The 24155-nt window shown below is 34.8% G+C and overlaps 2 protein-coding genes across 3 annotated transcripts; one reads left to right on the plus strand and one right to left on the minus strand.

The window, feature by feature from the left end:
* Nucleotides 1–3287: 3287 nt before the first annotated feature.
* LOC120353687 (endocuticle structural glycoprotein ABD-4-like) lies at nucleotides 3288–16234 on the plus strand. Of its 2 annotated transcripts, none has more exons than XM_039438400.1 (3): nucleotides 3288–3520; nucleotides 6557–6717; nucleotides 15886–16234. In XM_039438400.1, the coding sequence occupies exons 1-3, from the start codon at nucleotides 3509–3511 to the stop codon at nucleotides 16199–16201; spliced, it is 489 nt and encodes a 162-aa protein (XP_039294334.1). In that variant the 5' UTR covers nucleotides 3288–3508; the 3' UTR covers nucleotides 16202–16234. The 2 variants fall into 2 exon arrangements, with proteins under 2 accessions (XP_039294334.1, XP_039294333.1); XM_039438399.1 differs by lacking the exon at nucleotides 3288–3520 and adding an exon at nucleotides 4787–4941.
* A 2283-nt stretch (nucleotides 16235–18517) lies between these two features.
* On the minus strand, nucleotides 18518–21229 carry LOC120353688. Its single transcript, XM_039438401.1, has 2 exons — nucleotides 21116–21229; nucleotides 18518–20645 (listed from the first exon to the last, which is right to left on the minus strand). Exon 2 carries the CDS (start codon nucleotides 20462–20464, stop codon nucleotides 18989–18991), a length of 1476 nt encoding a protein of 491 aa, XP_039294335.1. The 5' UTR covers nucleotides 20465–20645; nucleotides 21116–21229; the 3' UTR covers nucleotides 18518–18988.
* Nucleotides 21230–24155: the final 2926 nt, after the last annotated feature.

A 24155-nucleotide genomic window follows, 5' to 3' on the forward strand; every position in this document is an offset into this window, starting at 1 on the left:
TCTTCTTCTTCTCTTCTTCTTCTTCTTCTTCCCTTCTTTTTCTTCTTCTTCATCATCTTCTTCTCTACTTTTCCTTCTTCTTTTTTCTTCTTCTTCTCCTCTTCATTCTCCTCCTCCTCCTCCTCCAACAACTCCTCCTCCTCCAACAACTCCTCCTCCTCCTACAACTCCTCCTCCTCCTCCTCTTTCTCCTCCTCCTCATCCTTCTTCATCTTTTTTCCCTTCTTCTTCCTTCTTCTTCTTCTTCCCTTCTTTCACACGTCCTTCTCCTCCTCATCATCGTCCTCCTCCTTTTCTTATTCTTCTCCTTCTTGTCCTTTTTCCTTTTTCCCTTCTCCTCATTCTTCTCATCCTTCTTCTTCTTCTCTTCTTCTTCTTCTTCTTCTTCTTCTTCTTCTTCTTCCTTCTTCACCCCCACGTCCTTTTTTTCTTGTCCTATTCTTCTTCATATTCCTTAGTTTACTGCATTTATGATGTTTCACAATCTCTCCTCTGTCTTCCCAGAATTATTAGTGTTTAAAAAAATGATGATGTGCATACAACAGGTTTCACTGTCTGCACACTAGAGTAATACTTCTAAAGTGATATTCACTTTTATTGTCAGCATTTGTCCAATGAGAAGCATTGTTGTGATTAATTGAGGAATACTGATAGTTCCAAGTGGATTTGACTAGAGATATTTGATTAATTTCTTCGATACGCATATTAAAAGTTGAGGCATTATGATGCCGTGTATCTACTTTAACTTTCTATGGGGAATTCGCCAACTACGCTTTAGTAAGTTAAGAGGCCATCACAATCATATATTTTAATCTTTCCTGAAATTTCAACAATAACTGAATCTTAGTCACCCACAACGTAATCTAGGGTCTTCTTCTTTCAATTTCTTCATCTATTTTTCTCATCTTTCTTCTCATCCTCCTTCTACACCTCGTCGAGAGCTTCTCTCCCTCCACCAATTCTCTTCCTTGATTACCCCTCTTTCATCGTATTTCATATGAAATTCCTCCTCCTCCTCTTCATTCTCCTCCTCCTCCTCCTCCAACAACTCCTCCTCCTCCAACAACTCCTCCTCCTCCTACAACTCCTCCTCCTCCTCCTCCTCCTCTTTCTCCTCCTCCTCATCCTTCTTCATCTTTTTCCCTTCTTCTTCCTTCTTCTTCTTCTTCCCTTCTTTCACACGTCCTTCTCCTCCTCATCATCGTCTCCTCCTTTTCTTATTCTTCTCCTTCTTGTCCTTTTTCCTTTTTCCCTTCTCCTCATTCTTCTCATCCTTCTTCTTCTTCTTCTTCTTCTTCTTCTTCTTCTTCTTCTTCTTCTTCTTTCCCTTCTTCACCCCCACGTCCTTTTTTTCTTTGTCCTATTCTTCTTCATATTCCTTAGTTTACTGCATTTATGATGTTTCACAATCTCTCCTCTGTCTTCCCAGAATTATTAGTGTTTAAAAAAATGATGATGTGCATACAACAGGTTTCACTGTCTGCACACTAGAGTAATACTTCTAAAGTGATATTCACTTTTTATTGTCAGCATTTGTCCAATGAGAAGCATTGTTGTGATTAATTGAGGAATACTGATAGTTCCAAGTGGATTTGACTAGAGATATTTGATTAATTTCTTCGATACGCATATTAAAAGTTGAGGCATTATGATGCCGTGTATCTACTTTAACTTTCTATGGGGAATTCGCCAACCTACGCTTTAGTAAGTTAAGAGGCCATCACAATCATATATTTTAATCTTTCCTGAAATTTCAACAATAACCTGAATCTTAGTCACCCACAACGTAATCTAGGGTCTTCTTCTTTCAATTTCTTCATCTATTTTTCTCATCTTTCTTCTCATCCTCCTTCTACACCTCGTCGAGAGCTTCTCTCCCTCCACCAATTCTCTTCCTTGATTACCCCTCTTTCATCGTATTTCATATGAAATTCCTCCTCCTCCTCCTCCTCCTCCTCCTCCTCTCCTCCTCCTCCTCCTCCTCCTCCTCCTCCTCCTCTCCTCCTCCTCCTCCTCCTCCTCTCTCCTCCTCCTCCTCCTCCTTGTCGTCGTCCATCTTCTTTTTCATCATCCTTTCGTACTTCTTTTTCTACTCTTTCTTCTTCGTCTCCTTGTTTCCCTTCCCTACATCCTACTGCGAATTACCCTCCTACTCACCTTCTTCCTCTTACCTCTCCACGTCCTTTTTCCCTCCTTTCCAACATATTCTTCTCATTCTTTCATTCTTTACATTTTCTCTATTGATATCACACCAATTTTCCCTTCCTCCTTCTTCTCTTTTCTCTTAATCCTCTCCTTTCTCTCCTTTTACTACGTCCTCTCTTCTCCTGTTTTTATATTATTCTTCATCGTTTCCCTCCACAACACTTCACTCCTCCTCTCTATTCTCTGGCCATTTTCCCTGCTTCCTCCTTCCTCTTCTATTCTATTTTCTTATTCCGTCAATCAGGTTTTCTTTCATGGAATAATACTTCACCTGTCCTCTCCCCTGTCTCTGCTTCTTCTTCTTCTTCTTCTTCTTCTTCTTCTTCTTCTTCTTCTTCTTCTTCTTCTTCTTCTTCTTCTTCTTCTTCTTCCTCTTCACCCTGTCCCTCCCTCTCCATCGAAAATTAAAGAAATCCAATCTAATCTGATCTAATCTTCTGATTTTCCCTTTCCTTCTATCATCATAATATTCCCAATTCTCATTTCCCTTTCTCGCCCTTTCCCTCCCCAACGTTTACTCTACATCATTCTATTGTTTCTTTGTAATCTTCTCTCTCATTCACATCGTACCCAATCTTTGTCAAATTCTTCCTCTCCTTATTCTTCTCTTCCAAATTCATAATTTCCATCTCATTATTTCTGTTCCTCTCTCACAATACTCATGTACTCCTCTCCTCTTTCTCCGTCTTACTTCTGTTTTATAATCTTCACCCCTTCCACTTCTACCAACAAATCAGCATCTCCATCCAAAATTTCTTGCATTACATTATTATCAACATATTTCAAGATTCTCTCCACTAAGCCTTACTCCTCCACTCTATTCCACAACACCTACACTCTCCCAAACTATCTCTCACTCTCACTCTCTCTCCCTTTTCCTCTCTCGGCCCCTTTCGCTCTCTCAGTCACACACTCAAAACTTATCTGATCATCCATCCTTCTTCATCTTCTTCTTCACCTGATCACTACACACACCTGTCTCTTCCAATAAACATCGAATTATGAATAATGTCTGGTGGGAGTCGATAGCTCTACCACTTGTCTACACTTACCAAATATTTGCGCTAAATCACAAACAAGATAAAACATTGTCTACAGCCTTACATATTCCTGAAACTTCTTTTCTTCTTATTCTTCTTCCTCCTCATTTATTCTTCTTCTTCTTGTCCTCCTCTCCTAAGTTGTCCGCAAATAGACTTGCAATCCTCTTTGGGGTAGGACAACACTCTTATATAAAGGATTTCTATGCTTGGATTAAGTCAGTCTATTCTGACAACAGTGTAGTGCTTGGACTATCCTAGCCATGAAGTTCCTGGTAAGTTATTTGCCTACTGTGTAAGCAATGGGTTTTTTAGTATCATTCAGAAAAACTTCATAGCCTACTCTCAAATTTTCTAATTCTCCGATTGTTTTTGATTATTGATTTTCTGATTCAAACATATTAAAATTCAGAGCATTTCTGTGTTGAAGGAGAATCATGATTTTTCAAAAAAGATGATTGTTTAAGAAATAGAATATTTCGTCTTCTATTGTACTAGCCGTCAGGCTCGCTTCGCTCGCCATATCCGTCTAGACAGGGGGCGGAGCCCCCTGGACCCCCGACTGGATCGTACCAAGAATGAGATCAGCAGGCTCGCCTGCATTTTTCATTTGAGCATTTTTATCATATGTTAGGACGATCCAGTCGGGGGTCCAGACTAAACGTCTGGCTAAACGGATATGGCGAGCGAAGAGAGCCTGACGGCTAGTAATATAATATTCCCAGGAATAGCTCCGATTAAAGTAGCAGTGCCCAATCAATTTTTCCGCGATAAATGCATTTCAATCTTCAACTTGGTGCCAACCTAAGAAAGTCAACTCAACTTAATGCCAACCTGACAAAATTATTAATTTAGTTGCCAGTTAACAACTGTTTCGAAGAGGTACTCTCTCTAGATTATAGTTCAATATTAACATATGGTATGGACATTTTTCATTTATAATTAAGAGATTGGAATAAGAAGAATATACATGCTAAAAGGCGAATTTTAAACCCTTAAAAACCACCCTTAGAGTTAAAATATGGCCAAAAGATTTCTTAGTGCGCCTCTAAAGGGCCGTTTTTGAAGGGCTCTAAATTTGAACGTTTTTGGTCCAGTAGATTCTTAGTTCTGCGAGTGAGTGAGTGAGTGCCATTTCGCTTTTATATATATAGATGATATCTATTATTCATTTGAACAAGAACTTAATTTTGTATTCATTTGTATTTCAATGTGGTTGCCCATAATTGATATTTCAAGCTCCAGAGACAAATGATGTTCCACTGAGATTCCAAACTCCACAGCTCATAATGGGATAGGACACTTGGAATAGTATTTTTCACATTCTCACCACACAACAAACCTGCTTTACATAAGTACATCATCAGTAGGCCCACTGTATAGAATATGTTGGTGCTGCATTGAATAATCTTTTCCAAATTTTACTCATAAAACTAACAACATGCAAACTAAATAAACTAATCATTCTGTAAACAAATCTGTAGAATCATTTAAAATGAACATCATAATATCTTCTACTTCTTCCTCCTCATTTATTCTTCTTCTTCTTGTCCTCCTCTCCTAAGTTGTCCGCAAATAGACTTGCAATCCTCTCTGGGGTAGGACACTCTTATATAAAGGATTTCTATGCTTGGATTAAGTCAGTCTATTCTGACAACAGTGTAGTGTTTGGACTATCCTAGCCATGAAGTTCCTGGTAAGTTATTTGCCTACTGTGTAAGCAATGGGTTTTTTAGTATCATTCAGAAAAACTTCATAGCCTACTCTCAAATTTTCTAATTCTCCGATTGTTTTTGATTATTGATTTTCTGATTCAAACATATTAAATTCAGAGCATTTCTGTGTTGAAGGAGAATCATGATTTTTCAAAAAAGATGATTGTTTAAGAAATAGAATATTTCGTCTTCTATTGTACTAGCCGTCAGGCTCGCTTCGCTCGCCATATCCGTCTAGACAGGGGGCGGAGCCCCCTGGACCCCCGACTGGATCGTCCAAGAATGAGATCAGCAGGCTCGCCTGCATTTTTCATTTGAGCATTTTTATCATATGTTAGGACGATCCAGTCGGGGGTCCAGACTAAACGTCTGGCTAAACGGATATGGCGAGCGAAGAGAGCCTGACGGCTAGTAATATAATATTCCCAGGAATAGCTCCGATTAAAGTAGCAGTGCCCAATCAATTTTTCCGCGATAAATGCATTTCAATCTTCAACTTGGTGCCAACCTAAGAAAGTCAACTCAACTTAATGCCAACCTGACAAAATTATTAATTTAGTTGCCAGTTAACAACTGTTTCGAAGAGGTACTCTCTCTAGATTATAGTTCAATATTAACATATGGTATGGACATTTTTCATTTATAATTAAGAGATTGGAATAAGAAGAATATACATGCTAAAAGGCGAATTTTAACCCTTAAAACCACCCTTAGAGTTAAAATATGGCCAAAAGATTTCTTAGTGCGCCTCTAAAGGGCCGTTTTTGAAGGGCTCTAAATTTGAACGTTTTTGGTCCAGTAGATTCTTAGTTCTGCGAGTGAGTGAGTGAGTGCCATTTCGCTTTTATATATATAGATGATATTTATTATTCATTTGAACAAGAACTTAATTTTGTATTCATTTGTATTTCAATGTGGTTGCCCATAATTGATATTCCAAGCTCCAGAGACAAATGATGTTCCACTGAGATTCCAAATTCCACAGCTCATAATGAAATAGGACACTTGGAATAGTATTTTTTACATTCTCACCACACAACAAACCTGCTTTACATAAGTACATCATCAGTAGGCCCACTGTATAGAATATGTTGGTGCTGCATTGAATAATCTTTTCCAAATTTTACTCATAAAACTAACAACATGCAAACTAAATAAACTAATCATTCTGTAAACAAATCTGTAGAATCATTTAAAATGAACATCATAATATCTTCTACTTCTTCTCCTTCTTCCAGACAGGGATTAGGCCTGTTCCGAAAAATAATTATAGAAAAATGTATACATCAAGTTATCTCAATATTATGAATGTAATTCTGTTTCATTTATATCTTATCAATAACAATTCAATTCAATCTAATAAAATTTTTGTTTCAATTTCAACCATTCAGGGTCGTTTGCACAGTAACAGTTCAAACTGAATTCAATTTTCAACTCGATTGAATCCGTATCAAGTCTAGTTGAAATCATCTGTTCAATCTGATAGAATTTATAGGGACAGTGGAAAAATCGTTAGTCCAAGAATCGATGTGTGTGCAACTAGCCTAATGTGAATAATATCATAATTCTCATTAGTGGAATCTTGTTACTTTGTAGATCACCCTCGTATCAGCACTGTGTGCAGTTGCCTTTGTATCAGCAGCACCTCAATTCAGAGGCAATCAACCCCAACCCCAGCAGCCTCAGAGTAGTCCTGTCATTGCAATTGTCAGGCAAGCCCAGGATGGACCAAACTACGATGGGAGATTCAATTACCAGTAAGTATCCTTCACCTATAATTTACCTATTACACTCATTATTCCACTGACTTTACTGATAAATTTCACTCTTTCACTCTATTCTTCATTCTAGAGTAGCAAAGATACTGTCTGCTACTCTAAGGGCCGGTTTCCGAGCTCGGGATTAGCTAAGTTCTAGACTTTGAACAGCTGGAGTCAGGAAATTGTCTTTCCGAAACGGGGCGTAATCGTAGTCATTGTCATAGTCACGTTTGAATTATATTTCGAAAAGAAGAAAATTCAACACAAAATAAAATGAAGAGAGAATAGTGTAAAGTTTCAGCTATTTTGATTCATTTAGGAATGTTTAATATCGTGAAGGAAAAACGTTTCCAATTATAGAAATGAGAAAATAAGAACTGTGAATACTGTGATTTTTCTCAACTAGATTTTTTCTCAAACTGCGACTATGCCCCGTTTTGGAAAGTCAGTTTTCTGACTCCAGCTGTTTGAAGTCTAGAACTTAGCTAAATCACGAGCTCGGAAACCGGCACTTAGAGTACAGACCATCATATGGTATTATTGTTATAGCTATTATTCTATTGTTGCGCTTGCTGCTATTGAATTACTGTGTTTGCTATTTAGCCCAGTCAATGAAGGTCCAAAAAAGCAGTTTCGTTCCGAAAATTAAATAAAAGCTGAATTTCCCACCATCGATGGAACCCTCCCCAGAGGGTCATTCTCCCAAAAGTCCCAAGAAATCCCCTTGGAGCTTCCTGCCCCAACCCCCTAAAACATGAAAAATGCAGGTAAACACGGGAAATCAATTATCTCTGTAACCATTGATCGGAAACGGTTCTATTATAAGCCATTCAATTAGTTATATTATGGACTACAATATTAGTTATATTCATTTTTTCAATAAAATTAACAGTTTTCTTGATAAAATGATATATATGTAAAAATTGAAGGGGTTTGTGATTTGATTTTTTTGTTTTCTCCGATTAACCTCGAAACAAGTAGTTTTAAAGAAAAATGAGCCAAATAATTAATGTAGCCACTCTCATTGCAAATCCATTGATGTATATTGTTATGTATTTGCGATTCGATTTGACGCTGTGGAAGGGGAAACAGTGGACGCGGTATGGCGTGGCTGACTCTCTTCACCATAATAAACAGTAAAATACGACAGTAGTAGGCCTACTGCTTTCTAAGTTGCATCTTATTCACACCATGGCGCTCGAAACAATCAATTTTGTCTATTGTTTTGACATGCGATGAAACTAATTTTTCACATTTTAATTCTCTAAATTCTCTAAAATCATTTTGTTGTTATAGATGTGCTAAATCATGCATTCTATGACAGACAAAGATATTGTTTGCAACCGATAAAATATTCATACTATTACATAATATAATACATATTTAAAATATGTGTGTATGATTATAATTCTATGCTAAAATTTATCATTAGTTTTGTCAAAAACTGAGATAAATCATAGATTACAATAGTGTTAACAGTGGAAATTTCCTGAAAAATCATAGCGTGCAGTCTTAGCTGTTTTCTACAGTTAATATTCTTCAAGCCAGGTTGATAATATACCTTCAGTTGAGCCAAATATATATGACGGCTGAGTCATAAAAAAAAAATTTACATTGGGATAGTTGAGTCGAAACTTTCTATGATTCTCTCTGTAAAGTAGCTTATCTTCCGTTCTTACTAGTTGAATCTAGATATTTAGACAGTTCAATATGAAAATTCAGTAGATTCTAAAGATGAAAGCCATGCAAAAATACAAATTAAGGAAGAGTAAGCATGCATAAAAGGTAGGAAAATCATGAAAGTGTTTCACATTTAACCACAAAGTACCCTACCGTATAAGATTAATTGAAAGACGATTCATCATCTTCTATTATTTTTGTTAACACATCGATTTTTCACCTCCACTCGCATCTTGTCATTCACTATACAAGGTTGGCAGAAGCTTTTCTTTATGTCGATTAATGTTGATTGAAATTGATTTTGATTAGGGCACCAAAAGGATAGATCATTTTCTATTTGGAGCATTCAAATTGAATCTATTTACAGATTTAGTTGGGTGAAGCTATTTGAAAAATGTACCTGATTATCAATTCCATGGTTTTTATACCATTCTAGTTCATTGTGATCATTGAAGGGTTGAAGTGATGAGTTAGTTCAAGTGAATTCTAGTACACAAGTATATTGTGCTTATGATGGGCTCTTCTTTATTTTCTATCGATGTTTTGCTCCAGTAGAGAAAATTTAAAATGTTGTTCCACATTTTATAAGCTTTATAAATAATATAAATTTGATAAGTCCAATATCAAATTAATCGATGTTGACTTTCATTGTATCGCTTTGTATCAATGTTACTTGCACTGTTTGCAATTCATCACTATTCTCTCAAGAATTAGTTTTTTATAAATTTCATGATATGAAAATTAAAATTCAAATGCTTTTTGGATGACGTTCACATTCCACTGTTTTTTTTCAATAATTGTTACGTTGAAGAGTGAGGCAAGTCAATCCATTTGGAAGTAAAAGGAAATCACAGTGCGATTTGAACAGTGGACAGTAACTTTGAAATTCAGTTGCTCAATTCATTACGGCTTGATACTATCATTTATAATTATAGTTGATCAGAAATATGGATTGTCTATGATGTTTATATTTCAGTTTGACCAATCTTCTATCACAGTCTCGCTCTCATTCATAAACATGATAATCCTAAATACGTTGGTTACCTTAAAGATGTAGCTTATCTTACGTCGAACAATGTACAATATAAACAATTTTCATTAAATTACTATTATGATAATCATTGGAATTTCTGCCTGTGATTGAGAAAAAGTCATTTATGAGCCTTGAAATTCATACCTAGAAAAAGTTGCATTATTACTAGAAATTTGTTATTTTTACTATTTATTATAGGTACTGTACATTGATTTCTGTGATTATAGAGATCAACTACTTTATTCTGAATCAGGATAAGGATAAATAGGGAAATTTTGAGATGGGGATAACATCCATAGTTACATAGCATCAATTTGAAAGCTCTGATAATAATGATTTGAACGGAACTGCGATTCTGGCTTGGTATTGCCTCTTCATGTTCAGTGAGAATAGTAAGCTTCAGAATAATTCGTTCTCACTACATGTGATAATATTTGGTAACATTTGTTAATATTTGAACCAAATGTGCAACAAATTGATCTACTTTCAGCTTGAATTTTTTTTTGTTTTTTTGTTCTTGGAAATAAATTTTGAATCTTAATTTTTCACAAAATAAGGATAAGATGAAGGAGACGGACACATAATATATCATGAAACTTTGATGAAAAACGTCAATATCTGAAACTAGAGTTATCAAATTGTGTTACCTCTGACTCGTATGGAGAAGGCACATTTCAAATTAATATAATAAATTCTGTGAGAAAACAACGAAATCCTGATTTTTATCATGAGCATGGTTAAATCAAGAAAATTGTAATATTTTTTAAGAGTATTGAAAAGTGAAAATCTATATACAGCGCATGTCAAAACAATAGACAAAATTGATTGTTTCGAGCGCCATACTGTAAATGAGATGCAATGTAGACAGCAGTATTATTCTGTTTACTATGGTGAAGGGAGTCAGCCGCGTTGGCTGTTTCCCCTTCCACAGCGTCAACTTGAATCGCAAATACATAACAATATACAAAAATGGATTCGCAATGAATGTGGCTACAATAATTATTTGTCACATTGTTCTTTAAAACTACTTGCTTCGAAGTTAATCAGAGAAAACAAAAAAATCAAATCGAAAAACCCCTAAATTTTTACATTATATTATTTTATTAAGGAAACTGTTCGATTTATTGAGGAAATTAATTCGACTAATATTGTAGTCCTTAATTTAACGAATCGGATGGCATATGATAGATTTTTTCCCGATTAATGTTTACAGAGATAATTGAATTCCAGTTTGCTGTTTACTATGGCTAAGAGAGTCAGCCGCGCCGTTCCGCGTTGACTGTTTCCCCTTCCACGGCGTCAAATCAAATCGCAAATACATAACAATATACACCAATGGATTTGTAATAAGAGTGGCTACATTAATTATTCGGCTCATTTTTCTTTAAAACTACTTGCTTCGAAGTTAATCGAAGAAAACAAAAAAAATAAATCGCAAACCCCCTAAATTTTTACATATATATCAATTTATCAAGAAAACTGTTAATTTTATTGGAAAAATGAATAGAACTAATATTGTAGTACATAATGTAACTAATCGAATGGCATATAATAGAGCTGTTTCCGATCAATGAGTACAGAGATAATTGATTTTCCGTGATTACCTGCATTTTTCAACTTTGAGGGGTGCTAGGGGGGAAAGCTCCAAGGGGATTTCTTGGGACTTTTAAGAGAATGACCCTCTTGGCGGGTTCCATCGATGGTAGAAGATTCAGCTTTTATTTAATTTTCGGATCGAAAAAACCTTTATTGACTGGGCTAATTGCTATTACAAAAAATATTATGTTTGCAATTGCTTCAAGTTGTTGAATTTGCGCTGATAGTTTCTAATGCATATTTTTTGTATATTTCATTCATATAACTGTTATTAGTTGTTATACTTCTGAATGATTGCTAAGTTACTTATTTGACTTTATGTTATGTATCTCATATTTATATTTATTTTTGTCTTGTTATCTTTGTCCATCTTCTTACTACTGAATTCTTTAGAAATTGGTGTATACCGTTGGAAAAATAATAAATTAAATAGAAATCTCAGAAAATCAAGAACAGAAAATAACAGAGGGCCAGAAGCAGTTTGATGCACAGTTTATTGAGTGTTTATCTATACTATAATAAAGGAAATAACTGGCTCATACACGTACAGTATAGGAAAATTATGTTTGACACATCATCACGTCTCAACTACTAGACTGATTAACTTGAAATTTTGCATAAAGATTCTTAATTAACCGAGCATGATTATAGGCCTATTTTCAATTCGTCAAGACTCTAGTTCTCAGTTTGTCAATTTTTCAAATAGACACTTGTCGAGAATGGGTTACCTACTAGCAGAGATAAGGGAAGATCTAACTTCTATCTGTTAAAATCTAAGGGAAGATCCAACTTCTATCTGTTAAAATCTAAGGGAAGATCAAACTTCTTTCTATTTGTTAAAATCCAAGGAAAGTTCTAACTTCTATCTGTTAAAATCCAAGGGAAGATCCAACTTCCATCTGTTAAAATCTATGGGAAGTTAACTTCTATCTGTTAAAATCCAAGGGAAGTTCTAACTTTTATCTGTTGAAATTCAAGGGAAATTCTAACTTCTATCTGTTAAAATCTAAAGGAAATTCTAGCTTCTATCTGTTAAAATCCAAAGGAAGTTCTAACTTCTATCTGTTAAAATTCAAGGGAAATTCTAACTCCTATCTGTTAAAATCTAAGGGAAGTTCTAACTTCTATCTGTTAAAATCTAAGGGAAGTTCTAACTTCTATCTGTTAAAATCTAAGGGAAGTTCTAACTTCTATCTGTTAAAATCTAAGGGAAGTTCTAACTTCCATCTGTTAAAATCTAAGGGAAGTTAACTACTATCTGTTGAAATCCAAGGGAAGTTCTAACTCCTATCTATTAAAATCTAAGGGAAGTTCAACTTCTATCTGTTAAAATCCAAGGGAAGTTCTAACTTCTATCTGTTAAAATCCAATGGAAGTTCTAACTTCTCTCTGCTACTAGTAATAAATAATTCATTATTTGCTAGTATATTTTTTTCATTGATTCATTCCATGATTTCCATTCTCAGATTAGTATGAGTTAATATTAAAAAGTCGTGAAGCCATGTCATTATTTTTTGTATCTTATTTTCTATATTGATCAAAGAGTACGTGGGAAACTGGACACCTAGAGTAAATCCTCAACAAATTTAGCTGTGAGTTGAAAATCTCACCATGAAGAATACTCATGAAATCTTCATCTCTTATCACTGATTTTGTGTACCTGTAGTCACATTGTTATCAGCTACAAGCGCGCACTCTTGCAGGCAAAGTGGTAACTATTACCAGTGATTACAAGACTCTACTACACAGAGTACAAAACCTGTACGCTCTCAGTAGGCTACTAACTTGTTGCTATGATACGGTAGTCTATTTTTGGTTCCTACTTTAGAATAGCAAGTCATTCAATGCAGCCTCACAAGAAATAAATTGATGCATTCTCAGCTTTGACATTACTCTACTTTACTCGTTTGTCATATGGAACTGCACTAGTAGTTCTGTGAACAGTAGACCTGTTTGTCAACTGTTTTAAATGTTAACAAACTCAGTTCACGTTTGAATTTGTATTTCATATGATATAATTCATCCAGTTCCGTGATGATCTTTCTATACGATAAAAATTATTTTTTTAGAATCAGAAATATAATAATTTCTCCAGCATTATTTAGTTCATTTGTTCATTCTTATTCACCTATTAAATTAGTTTTTTCGAATGTGAGGGTATTGATACTGATGGGCACGCATAATATTATACCATGACTGCAAAACAAAATATTGAAACCAAAGACCTTAAAGCTGCGGTTAGACCAAATTTATTAGAAAAATGTTAATAACTCAATACTTTTAGATTATAATAGATTAAACATAACTTATCATACACATGATGAACATAATGTGTTTGTCAACTTCCGTTCAATCTAATAGAATCTATAAGGACCAAGTTATAACCATTTTTTAATAACTTTGGTGTAAACCCAGCTTAAAGATGCATACCTCTTTAATGTCTTTGATTGAAACTATGGACCTTATACAAATACAGTAATAGACTGGCTTCTCCACACATCTGTGTAATCAGATGATTTATGATGATTTTTTTTTTTTTTTATTTTTTTTTTTTTTGTGAATTATAACTAACTATTCATCAATGTATCTGTAGTGCAGTTTTGTGTATTCTAATCTTCGTCAAATGCTTTCTTTGAAAAGAGCGTAAATTCAAGTGGTACATCCTCATATAAAAAACTGTAGGTTTATTGAATAATTCTATAGTCTGATTTTTACTCTAATATTGGCCTATGAAGGAGGCTCCTTTTTCCTTTTATATTACCCTTGAAATTCCAAATTCCAAAAACCTTGTATATACGTCGACGCGCAATTTAAAAAGGAACATACCTGTCAAATTTCATGAAAATCTATTACCGCGTTTCGCCGTAAATGCGCAACATATAAATATATAAACATTTGAACATTAAGAGAAATTCTAAACCGTCGACTTGAATCTTAGACCTCACTTCGTTCGGTCAATTAAGGGTGCAACGCTCCCGCAGTTTATGACAAAGTCAAAGTGTAATCTAATATAATACTATTATACTTCATCTTTCAACACAACAGTCAAAAGAACACAACACAACAAATTTCAAATAACATACGATGAGCAAAAATTAACTAACAAAGAAGTCTGCTAATCTGCAAGGATACACACACACAATACAATAAGGAATACCCTGAGTGTTCCATATCATTCATATATAATAATAATTATAAAATAATAATAATAATAATAATAATAATAATAATAAAAAATAAATTCATTTATTCTTCCAATTTATACATTACATATAATCAGAAATTATGAATAGTAGAGTATAAATCATCAATATATCAACATACATCATTCGATGGTATCCCATTGTGCCAATAAACGGTCTCATACAATGAACAATATTGAGATGGTCAACGACTGGCGTCCCTATTGGCCAACACGCCACCATGAATGCTCTCTGATTGGCTGATTCTCGCCAACTCCTAAGCCAATCGTAGCACACTCTGGGTGATTTGTTGGCCAATTCAACGCTAGTAAGAGGCTAGCTTGGTTTAATATTAAATATTATTCTTTATTATTCTTTTCTGTACTCTTACTATGTATAATGAACTATTGTAATTGTGTTGTTATGGAAGCAATTTTCGGGAGAAATCCAGTATGCTTCCATGTTTTCCATAAATAAATAAATTATTCTATGTTAATTGCTTAGCTCAATACATTGCATGGTAGGAAACGAGAGATAGAGGAAGTAATATAGAAAGATTGTAGTTGAATTAACTGATTCTCACTATTAAAAATACAATGTAAAACAGTAGTAATAATTCAAAGGTAAAATTCTCAATCTTTAAAAAATACACACCTATATAAGGGGAACATTGACAATGATCATCACCGATAATAGTCATTGTAGTCACCATAATATCAGAATAAACAAGTTCACAATCAGATGGTTCCACGCTATATCACACTCTTTTATAGGCTTACTATTAGGTTATATGAAAGTATATAATCATAGGGAAACGATAGCATAAGTACCTAGATATCCCATTGTATAGGGCGTTTATGTCGCAACTTTTACTGTTATCTCAAGTCGATAGTTCACATAGTTCTTTCCTATGCAGCTAGCTGTGTGACGCTGGTAGTCTCTCAAATTGTGATGTTCATACACTATCACCCCAACAAAACAGTAAAAATTTACAATAATCGACAGTAATCGGCTTGAGATAACAGTAAGAGTTGCGACATAGATTTCCTATACCATGGGATATCTACTTACGCTATTGTTTCTCTATGATATAATCCATTAAGAATATGTTGATACTATGAAAGGTTCTCTACTCTCATGAAGTGATGGATGATTTGCTACTTCATATGACACGACCAATATTGATCTCATAATCAAATAATCTTCAAATGAACCATTTTTTACTCTCTCATTCTTCATTGATTGATACAATAAGTACATCAAAATGATAGGGAGAGAAAAAAAAGGTTACCTTGTGCTATTCCTCTTCCAAATTTAGATAAGGTTACACATAGTCCGAAATAGGTAGAGTCTTGTAGTGGTTCACTTCACAAAATTTTCAGTCCTTAATTATTTTCACAAAGTAGATGACAATTAAGATGACAATTTGACAATTTCTTAGTCTTTTTCATTCAATCAATTAAGATGCTTCAAAACCAAACAAAGAAGAAATATTTCACATTATTATCACTAAAATAGGAAATGTTGAAGAAATAATTTCAGAGGACCAAAAAAACAAACTTTATAAACTGCTAGTGGATCAATATTATATAACTCTCAAGTAGCCCTTTAGAGAGAGATGAAAATACTTCTCATACTGATTTACAGTGACGATTGTTTTCTATTTCTACTCAGATACGAGACCGAGAACGGCATTCAGACCTCAGCCTCGGGCGACCTGAAAAACGCGGGCACACCTGACGAGGCCCTCGTCATCCAGGGCTCCTACTCGTACACGGCACCCGACGGGACACCCATCCAGGTCACGTACGTGGCCGACGAGACAGGGTTCCACGCCGAGGGCGCACATCTGCCCACGCCGCCTCCAATCCCCGAGGCGATCGCTAAGAGTCTGGAGTACCTGAGGTCGCTTCCGCCTTCCAAGGAGGATGCTCAGCAGCCTTTCAGGAAACGGTTCGCCAGACGCGCTAGGAAATACAGATTGTTGTAGACTGGAATTTGAATAAAAATATGTTAAATTTGATGAGTGTCTTGTTGAAGTTTCGTTTCAACTGCCTGTTTTATTGGCCACTAATAGTAGAACATACATGATATACAGTCGAAATACATTGTGTGTCATCACAGCGGAAGACGTCGAGCAACATTTTCAAGGTTCGGTTTTTGTGAAATTGAATTTTTTCCCACTCATTTCTTTTTCGCTGCTCCATTTGTGGTTGAACTAGTTTTTTTTTTAAATTATAGTTCGTATTTTTCCAATGGTTTATCAATTTTTTTTGGTTGTTTATTCCATTTTACAAGCCTCTCTAGCTGATGACAAAACATGCATGATGTTATACAATGATGAACATTCACATGATGGAATTCACATGTAATTCACATGATGAACATGTGTGTATGCATGATAAACTTGTTTGTTTTACCGTTAGTGACCAGCCATCTGTTCATCATGCATGTTTTGTCATCAGCTAGAGAGGCTTGTAAAATGGAATAGACAACCAATGAAAATTGATGAACCATTGAAAGAATACAAACAATAATTTTAAAGAATCAATTCAACCACAAGTAGAGCAGCGAGGAAGAAATAAGTGGGAAAAATCCCCACCCATAATGGTTTCTCACATATCAGAGTATTCCCTCATATTATATTCAATTATTCAGGATAACACAACTTACAGAAAATTACCACAGGCTTATAAGCCCAAAACGGTTCCAATTCTAATTTATACAACAGTCCAAATGTAGCTAGGTTATGTGTCACTTCAACATTCTTCAGTTACACACTCAATTTACAATTCAAAACACACAAAAATCATTCTTAAATTGAAAAAATACTTCTACATTTTATCCCCCTTTAGTATCAATCTATAATAATTTATTTCAATTCAATTCAATAATTCTTTATTGTCATATACAGTGCACAAGAATACATAGATATATAAAGGAATAAATATCAATTCACAAAGATTGCATGCATTATTGACCTGGATATTATTGCTAGCCATAAAAAGTTTGCAAGTCTTGAAAAATTTAACAAAACTTGCAATTCTGTTATTCAAAATTCCGAGCCATCGGTCGACGACTGCATCGCAAACATGCCCACTATACTGTATATTATTCAATAACAAACAACCACGACACATCCACCAACCGATGGCCCAAAACAACTAGCCCATTAGCCTGTACGAAATATAACTTGCACCGACACAACAACAAAGGAAATAGTCCCACATGAGTCTTAGACTTGTGTGTGGGACGAGTATCATTATATTGTGATATTTTGTGACTAAAATAGTTGAGTAGAAGTTTAGAGATATAAATTAATATAACCTTTACAGATTTAGAAAGAAGAGCAAAGAACAAACGGCAATACAATTATAATTGTATGTATCCATACAATTTTATTTCACCCTCGCTCTACAAAGGCTCATCAGCCTTTCAGGAAACGCTTCGCCAGACGTGCTATGAAGTGCAGACTGTTTTAGTTCGGAAGGATTTTTTCAATAATAAGTTTGTAAAATTTGATGAGAGTTTTCTGAAGCTTTGTTCCATCTGTCTTTATGTACAATAGCCTACATCTGTTAATGTATGTTGTACTGATTACCATACATAGGCCTATATATTTATCTCTTTCCTGTATAGGGCTACTTGTAATATGAATATTAAGAAAATAAAATGGCATAAATGACCGAAACATGTTTTAAAAAAAGGGTACTGAGATTTTTATTTTCTTCATATTTATAGGACTATATAATTATACTGAGATTATAATAATACTGAGATTTACGTTATTAAGTCAACCAGGCAGACCCTGATCAACATTTTTGGTTCGACAAAACTTGCAATGTTAACTTTTATAGTGTAAAAATAGCGGCATCAGGAATAATCGACAACTCTGTAGTAATATAAATTCCACAATTAAAAAAAAATTCTGATCATGAGCTCATAGAGCAATGGATTCTCTCAAATTTTATGCATAATTTTACATATTTACGCATTTCCCTACGATTGTTGCAGAAGTCTAAGGCTCAACTCACACTTACGCGACTCAGGTCGAGAAGAGATTCGACTCTATTCGAGAGCATGTGTTTTCAAATGGTGATACTCAGACCAGTCGATTCTAGTCTCCGCGACTTCACCATTCGAAAACACATGCTCTCGACTAGAGTCGAGTCACTTCTCGATCAGAGTCGCGTAAGTGTGAGTTGAGTCTCAGTGTTTAGTATTTGTTCTGAACAAAGCTCAGGCTAGAGCTACCAGAGGACTGTAATTTACTATTCAAATAATCAAATACAAACAAGGGGCAAAATGAATCGCTTCATGCAAAAAGGGCTTCAGTCAAGTGATCATGGTTTTGAGAAAAACAAGAAAAACTGTCTCACTCAAAAACACAGAGAAATTGAAAACACATATTTATTTTATTTGAAGGGAGATATTTTCAATATTGAATTTTTATAAAGAAATTCAATAATTTTTTTATAATTATTGAGTAAAAAATTTTTTTGTTGGTTGACTGAAGCCCTTTTTGCACATAACCCTATGCAAAGCTCTTGTTGCATGTAAATTCACCTTTATAACACTTTTTTTCACACTCAAGTGACTATATATTGCAAAATTCAACATATTTTGCCACTGGAAAGCAGTATATTATGAACAAAAAAGGATTTTTGACTAAAAACAATACAGTTGAGAATTTTTTAACAGTAAGTTTTAATGATCAGCTCATGTGGAAAAAAGTAAATAAAAAACTTTAAAGTTTTTAATTTTTTCAAATTAAATTTCAATCATCTTGTATTTCTGGATCGATTCCTTCTACTGTAGGCCAGTCCATGATGCTTTTGTAGAACTCAAGATGTTCTTGGGGAATATATGGTAGGAGATGCCTGACGTCGTTCAGCTTTGCTGTTTTGATTGGAATATTACTTTGATAAGCTGCAGCTGGTGGCAAAGTTGGCTTCGCATTCGCATCCTTACACATCTTAAACGAGTGACTCACAATACTATCAATCATTTTCGAGGCATATATTATACCTTGCTTATTTTTGTTGAAAGTCATTTGTCTGTAGCTGCTTATCTCAAAATGAATTTTATTTGCTTTTGGAACGCTTTTTTTGTTTGTTTCTTGTGAGATGCAACTTTTTTTATAATAGGTAGGCCACAAGGCTTTGAAGTTCAGAATATCACTACTTTCAACTTCCTTTACTACAAATTTTGGATTGTTACCAAGCTTAGTGCTGCTACTTTCAATAAGATTTCGAATTTCACCAACAGTGTAAATTCTGTCATACTTTTTAACATGCCGTTTAATTGTGGCAAAATCCCTATCACAGGGCAAAAACGAGTGGCCCCTTACTGGAAAGAACATGGTGACTTTTTCAAAACGACCTGTATCTGTGAGCATCAACAAAAATCTGGTCAATGTGTGATTTTTATTTTGACCCCCACAGTTGTCTGCAAAAAGTCTTAACTCTGTTACTTCTGATGGTACCTCTTTCAGATATTCATAGAGAAACGAGCAAACCTCATTAGGGGTCTTATTGGCCTCACCCTCATGATAAACATAAACTTTTGCTGTCCTTTGTTTTATGTTGTGGATTGAAAAAACATTTACTGTAATCTGTCGCAGGTAAAAAGTTTGCTGGACAGGAATTTGAGGAATGCTGAGATTTTGCATGAAATCCATGCATATGGAAAGTACATGTGATTCATTTTTAGGGTTCATGGCTTCTTCTTGGATTTTGTTGTAAAACTTCTTTGCTCGTCTTTTATGTACCATTAATTCTGCAGTTGCAACTCTCTTAGCTGCATCATTCAAGTGTGGGTTCTTAAGCTTAATGCTAAGCTCTTCACATGTGGAACAGGTGTCAATCTGGGGTCTTCCAAACCTAAGGTTAAAGTTTTCGTGAAAAAACTCATAAAAATATGCTGGACTACAAATTCCTGGGTGTTTGGCAACCAATAGATCGTACATAGTTTTAATACTGAGTCTTGCATCCAAATACTCTGTGGCCCTACCAGCATAATGACTAAGCTTAGTTGGAAAACTCTGAATATGGCTTCTAATTTTTTCTTGGTTTTCAATACTCATTCTGTTAACACTAGGTGCCTTTCCCCTTTTGTCTAATGGATTTTTTCCTTCTTTGGCCAGTGATCTCAGTCTTTTCACTCGCTTATCACTAATTGATAGTAATGATAAAAAAGCTTTGTAACATACCGGAGTCCTTTGGTTACCAACCATAACAAAGTAGGTATACATCTTATCAACAGTACGTGCACTATCATCCTTCCGTGGACGTCGTTGCTTCACATCATGAATTTCAATCAAGCTTTGAATGAATAAATCTTGCTCATTTTTAGAAGGTAGGTTCAAAATACGTTGTAGTATGTCGATTCTGTCCAACTCCTGTATTCCATCAAAGCACTTGTGTCTCTTGCAACTGAAACAAAAATAAAATGTTTCAAATTAGATAAGGTAGGTAGGCTAGGTAGGTAAAGCTGGATTTATACAATACTAAAATTTAGTAAATTTTAAATACTGATAATCATGTACATTAGGCTAGAAAGAATAGTAATGGTAGAGTACCAGTAAGTACAAGGTATGGGTAGACCAGGTAGAATGGTGATATTAAGCTCAGGAACAAGTTTAACAAAGGATGTACCTTTTAATAATAAATTATTTAACAAAGCAGAAATTCACTACCGGTAAGATAAACTTCTATTGAACACACCATTGAATGAGAAAATTATTATTCAATGTCTGCATGACATATTTCATCACAGACAGTTATTGTGTTAATATGAGTGTGAAAAGTTTTTGTTGACATTGGAGTCTTTGATGGATCAAGAAATCCAAGATTGTAAAAATGACTATATCTTATTCAATTAAGTTAATTTTAATTTTTCTTACTTGCATGGAGGTCCTGATTGTTTTGCATGTACAGTTTTTCCTTTGTAGTTCTTATACTCAGCACCGCTGTTCCTAGCCAGTTTGTTCACGTTTCTTCTATACGTTTCTTCGTGCCTTTTCGCGTTCAACTTGCAGGCTATACACTGTGTTTCGAACAAAGCTCAAACTGGATTCTTTATAAATTCGAATCCGATCCAAATTAATTCAATTCAATACTATTTACGCTGTTATATTCATAATTCACACACACTACACTCAAACAATTATTTACAAGAAATTTCCGATCGAAAATTACATTACAGACAAACACAAATTTTGTCTTGCACAACAAGACGGGCTGACGAAACAGCACAGATTAGACTAGGACGATAAGGCCAAAGCAGCAGGACAGTCTGCGCTGGCGCAAACACAAGCCTACTATTGGCAGAACTGCAGTCTGGCATTCTGGCGCTACAATTCGAATTCTCTGGCCAGACCAGTATTAAATCTTTTGTTTCAGAATAATAGATCTATTTTTTGAGAAAGGAACTTGGTTGAATTGTTTGGAACAAAATTGTTTCTACTCTGTAGCTTCACTAAGAACTGGTAAAAAGGTGAACATAATTTCAAAAGTACGAGTCCCCATCCCTACCCTTTGTACTGAGAAGATTTTTTGAACAACCCTCATCCCTTGACATTCCATCAAACTCTTTTTGAAAGATTGAGATCAAAATAAATTCTGAGAGGGTCCCAGGTCACAGGGGTTTGAAATGACCACTGACGAACCTCTTAGTCTGTCTTCTAACGGACATTTTGAGTCCGCAATTCAGGGTCCCAGGTCAACAGTGTTAAAAATGACTACTGACAAACCTCTCTGTCTGAGTCCCCAATTCATGTAAGTTAAGGATGGTCTTAGAAGGGATTGGTACCCCTGAGTAATTCAATATAACATATTTTTGTTCACAAATGTTGCCACTCCTGAAAATTCGAAAAACACAAGTCAAATAAGCACTGCACATCATGTTGTCTTTTCCTCTTTAGGGCTACTCTTAAAATATAATATTAAAAATAGGAATCTGAGTACCTCTTTTAAAATTGTTTGAAAGCACATCATTATTGACCGAGCGAAGTAAGGTCTAAGATTCAAGTCGACGGTTTTGCATTTCTCTTTATGTTTATATGTTTTTTGTTTATATTTATGTTTATATGTTCCGCATTTACAGCGAAAAGCAGCAATAGATTTTCATGAAATTTGACAGGTATGTTCCTTTTTGAATTTCGCGTCGATGTATACATACGGTTTTTCTAAATTTTGCATTTTAAGGATAATACGAAAGGAAAAAGAGTCTCCTTTGAACGCCAATATTACCGTAAAATTCAGACTTTAGAATTATTCATCATAAATCAGCTGTCTAGTGGACTATAATACTACCCATTCAAAAACATCGAACATCATGAAAATGTCCATCAACGCTAGTAGACAGTTGTCTATAATACTACCTGTTCGAAAACATCGAACATCTTGAAAATGTATCTTTCCATCAACGTTAGTAGACAGTTGACTATAATACCACTCGTTCAAAAACATCGAACATCTTTGAAATGTATCTTTCAATCAACGTTGTAGACAGTTGCAGCCAGACCTGATAACAGCGCTCACACTCACATTCCGGGACGACACGTCACGGTACAATAGGACAGAAATCTCTATATGTTCATTTAGGATTTTCCTACACATTTTTAATTGATAAATTATTCATCAATTTTTGAAAAAACATAACAACAGGTCAATGTAACTCACTGAGCGCGAGGTCTACTGTTCTCAGAACTACTAATATACATCCTCATCCACATCCTATAAACTCCAAGCAGTTTAACATGTTTGATTCGTGATAAAGAAATTATGATTTTATTAATTTATACAAAACTCACAGAGAACATGGTCATATTTTATGGGAGAGTAGTGAAGGGATTTCTTGTTCTATAATCTGAAACAGACGATACTAATTCTAATTGCATGATGGAAAGATACCCAACTCGTAGAACATGTTTATCTGATAATAATAAATTATGTGAAACATCGGGAATCATGAGTTTGAATTTCCATACCAGCTCTGTGATTACAGATACGAAATTTATTCATATTTTATGGTTGTTTTTCTGATAATCAAATATTTTTGAAACAAAGAATCACTTGAAATTCTTCAACCGTCAGTTGCACAAGAACACAAGTGAATTTAACGGTCGTTGATGATGCGTTATCTAACGGAACAGACGTATTACAGGAATCAATTATCGGATCTAAAGATTGGTGCAATATAGTCAGGTTAAGCCAGAAACACACATCGATTTTTGTTCGTATCATATTTTGCCGTCGTTATGAATTCTGTTCGATTATACGGAACTTGACAAACATAATCTGTTTAATCCAATAGGATTTACAAGGACGGCAAAAAAATCTTAGGAACAGAAATCGATGTGTGTATAGCTCAACCTTAGTAGACAGTAACCTGTGTGTAACAGTATTTTAACTTTGTGTGCAGCTAGCCTTACGGTGAATAGTTTTCATAGGATATCGAGGAGCTGAACCTCTATGTAGTAATTTTTGACAATAAAAGCAAATCTAGCTTACCAATATGATTCTGTATCATGTCAATAAGCCTTAGACCTTGTTGCTTCCTCATTGGATGAGTTGATTCCATAATAGTGAATCAATGAATAATGTTAGACAGTGAGCCTAGCAGGGTTAGCATGATTAGAGTTTATGAATCTCTAATATCAAAGATATTAGATCTTGATCAATTGATCAAGATGTTAAAATAATCAATGATTATTCTCTTTTCAATGATCTATTTCTTGTCACTTCCTTTCAATGATCAATGATCTGAAAATAATAATATTTCCATCCAGATAAAAAATCTGGATCTTCTAATATCATGATTGATATTATGAAGTACCGGTTGCACAGAAGCCGTTAAATTTTAATCGTGATCAACTCCACGAGAACCAATCACAGAAGCCGTCTTTTCAAAGAATCCTTCTCTTATTGGTTCACGTGGAT

The sequence above is a fragment of the Nilaparvata lugens genome, chromosome 11 (assembly GCF_014356525.2).
Source record: "Nilaparvata lugens isolate BPH chromosome 11, ASM1435652v1, whole genome shotgun sequence".
Taxonomy (NCBI): domain Eukaryota; kingdom Metazoa; phylum Arthropoda; class Insecta; order Hemiptera; family Delphacidae; genus Nilaparvata; species Nilaparvata lugens.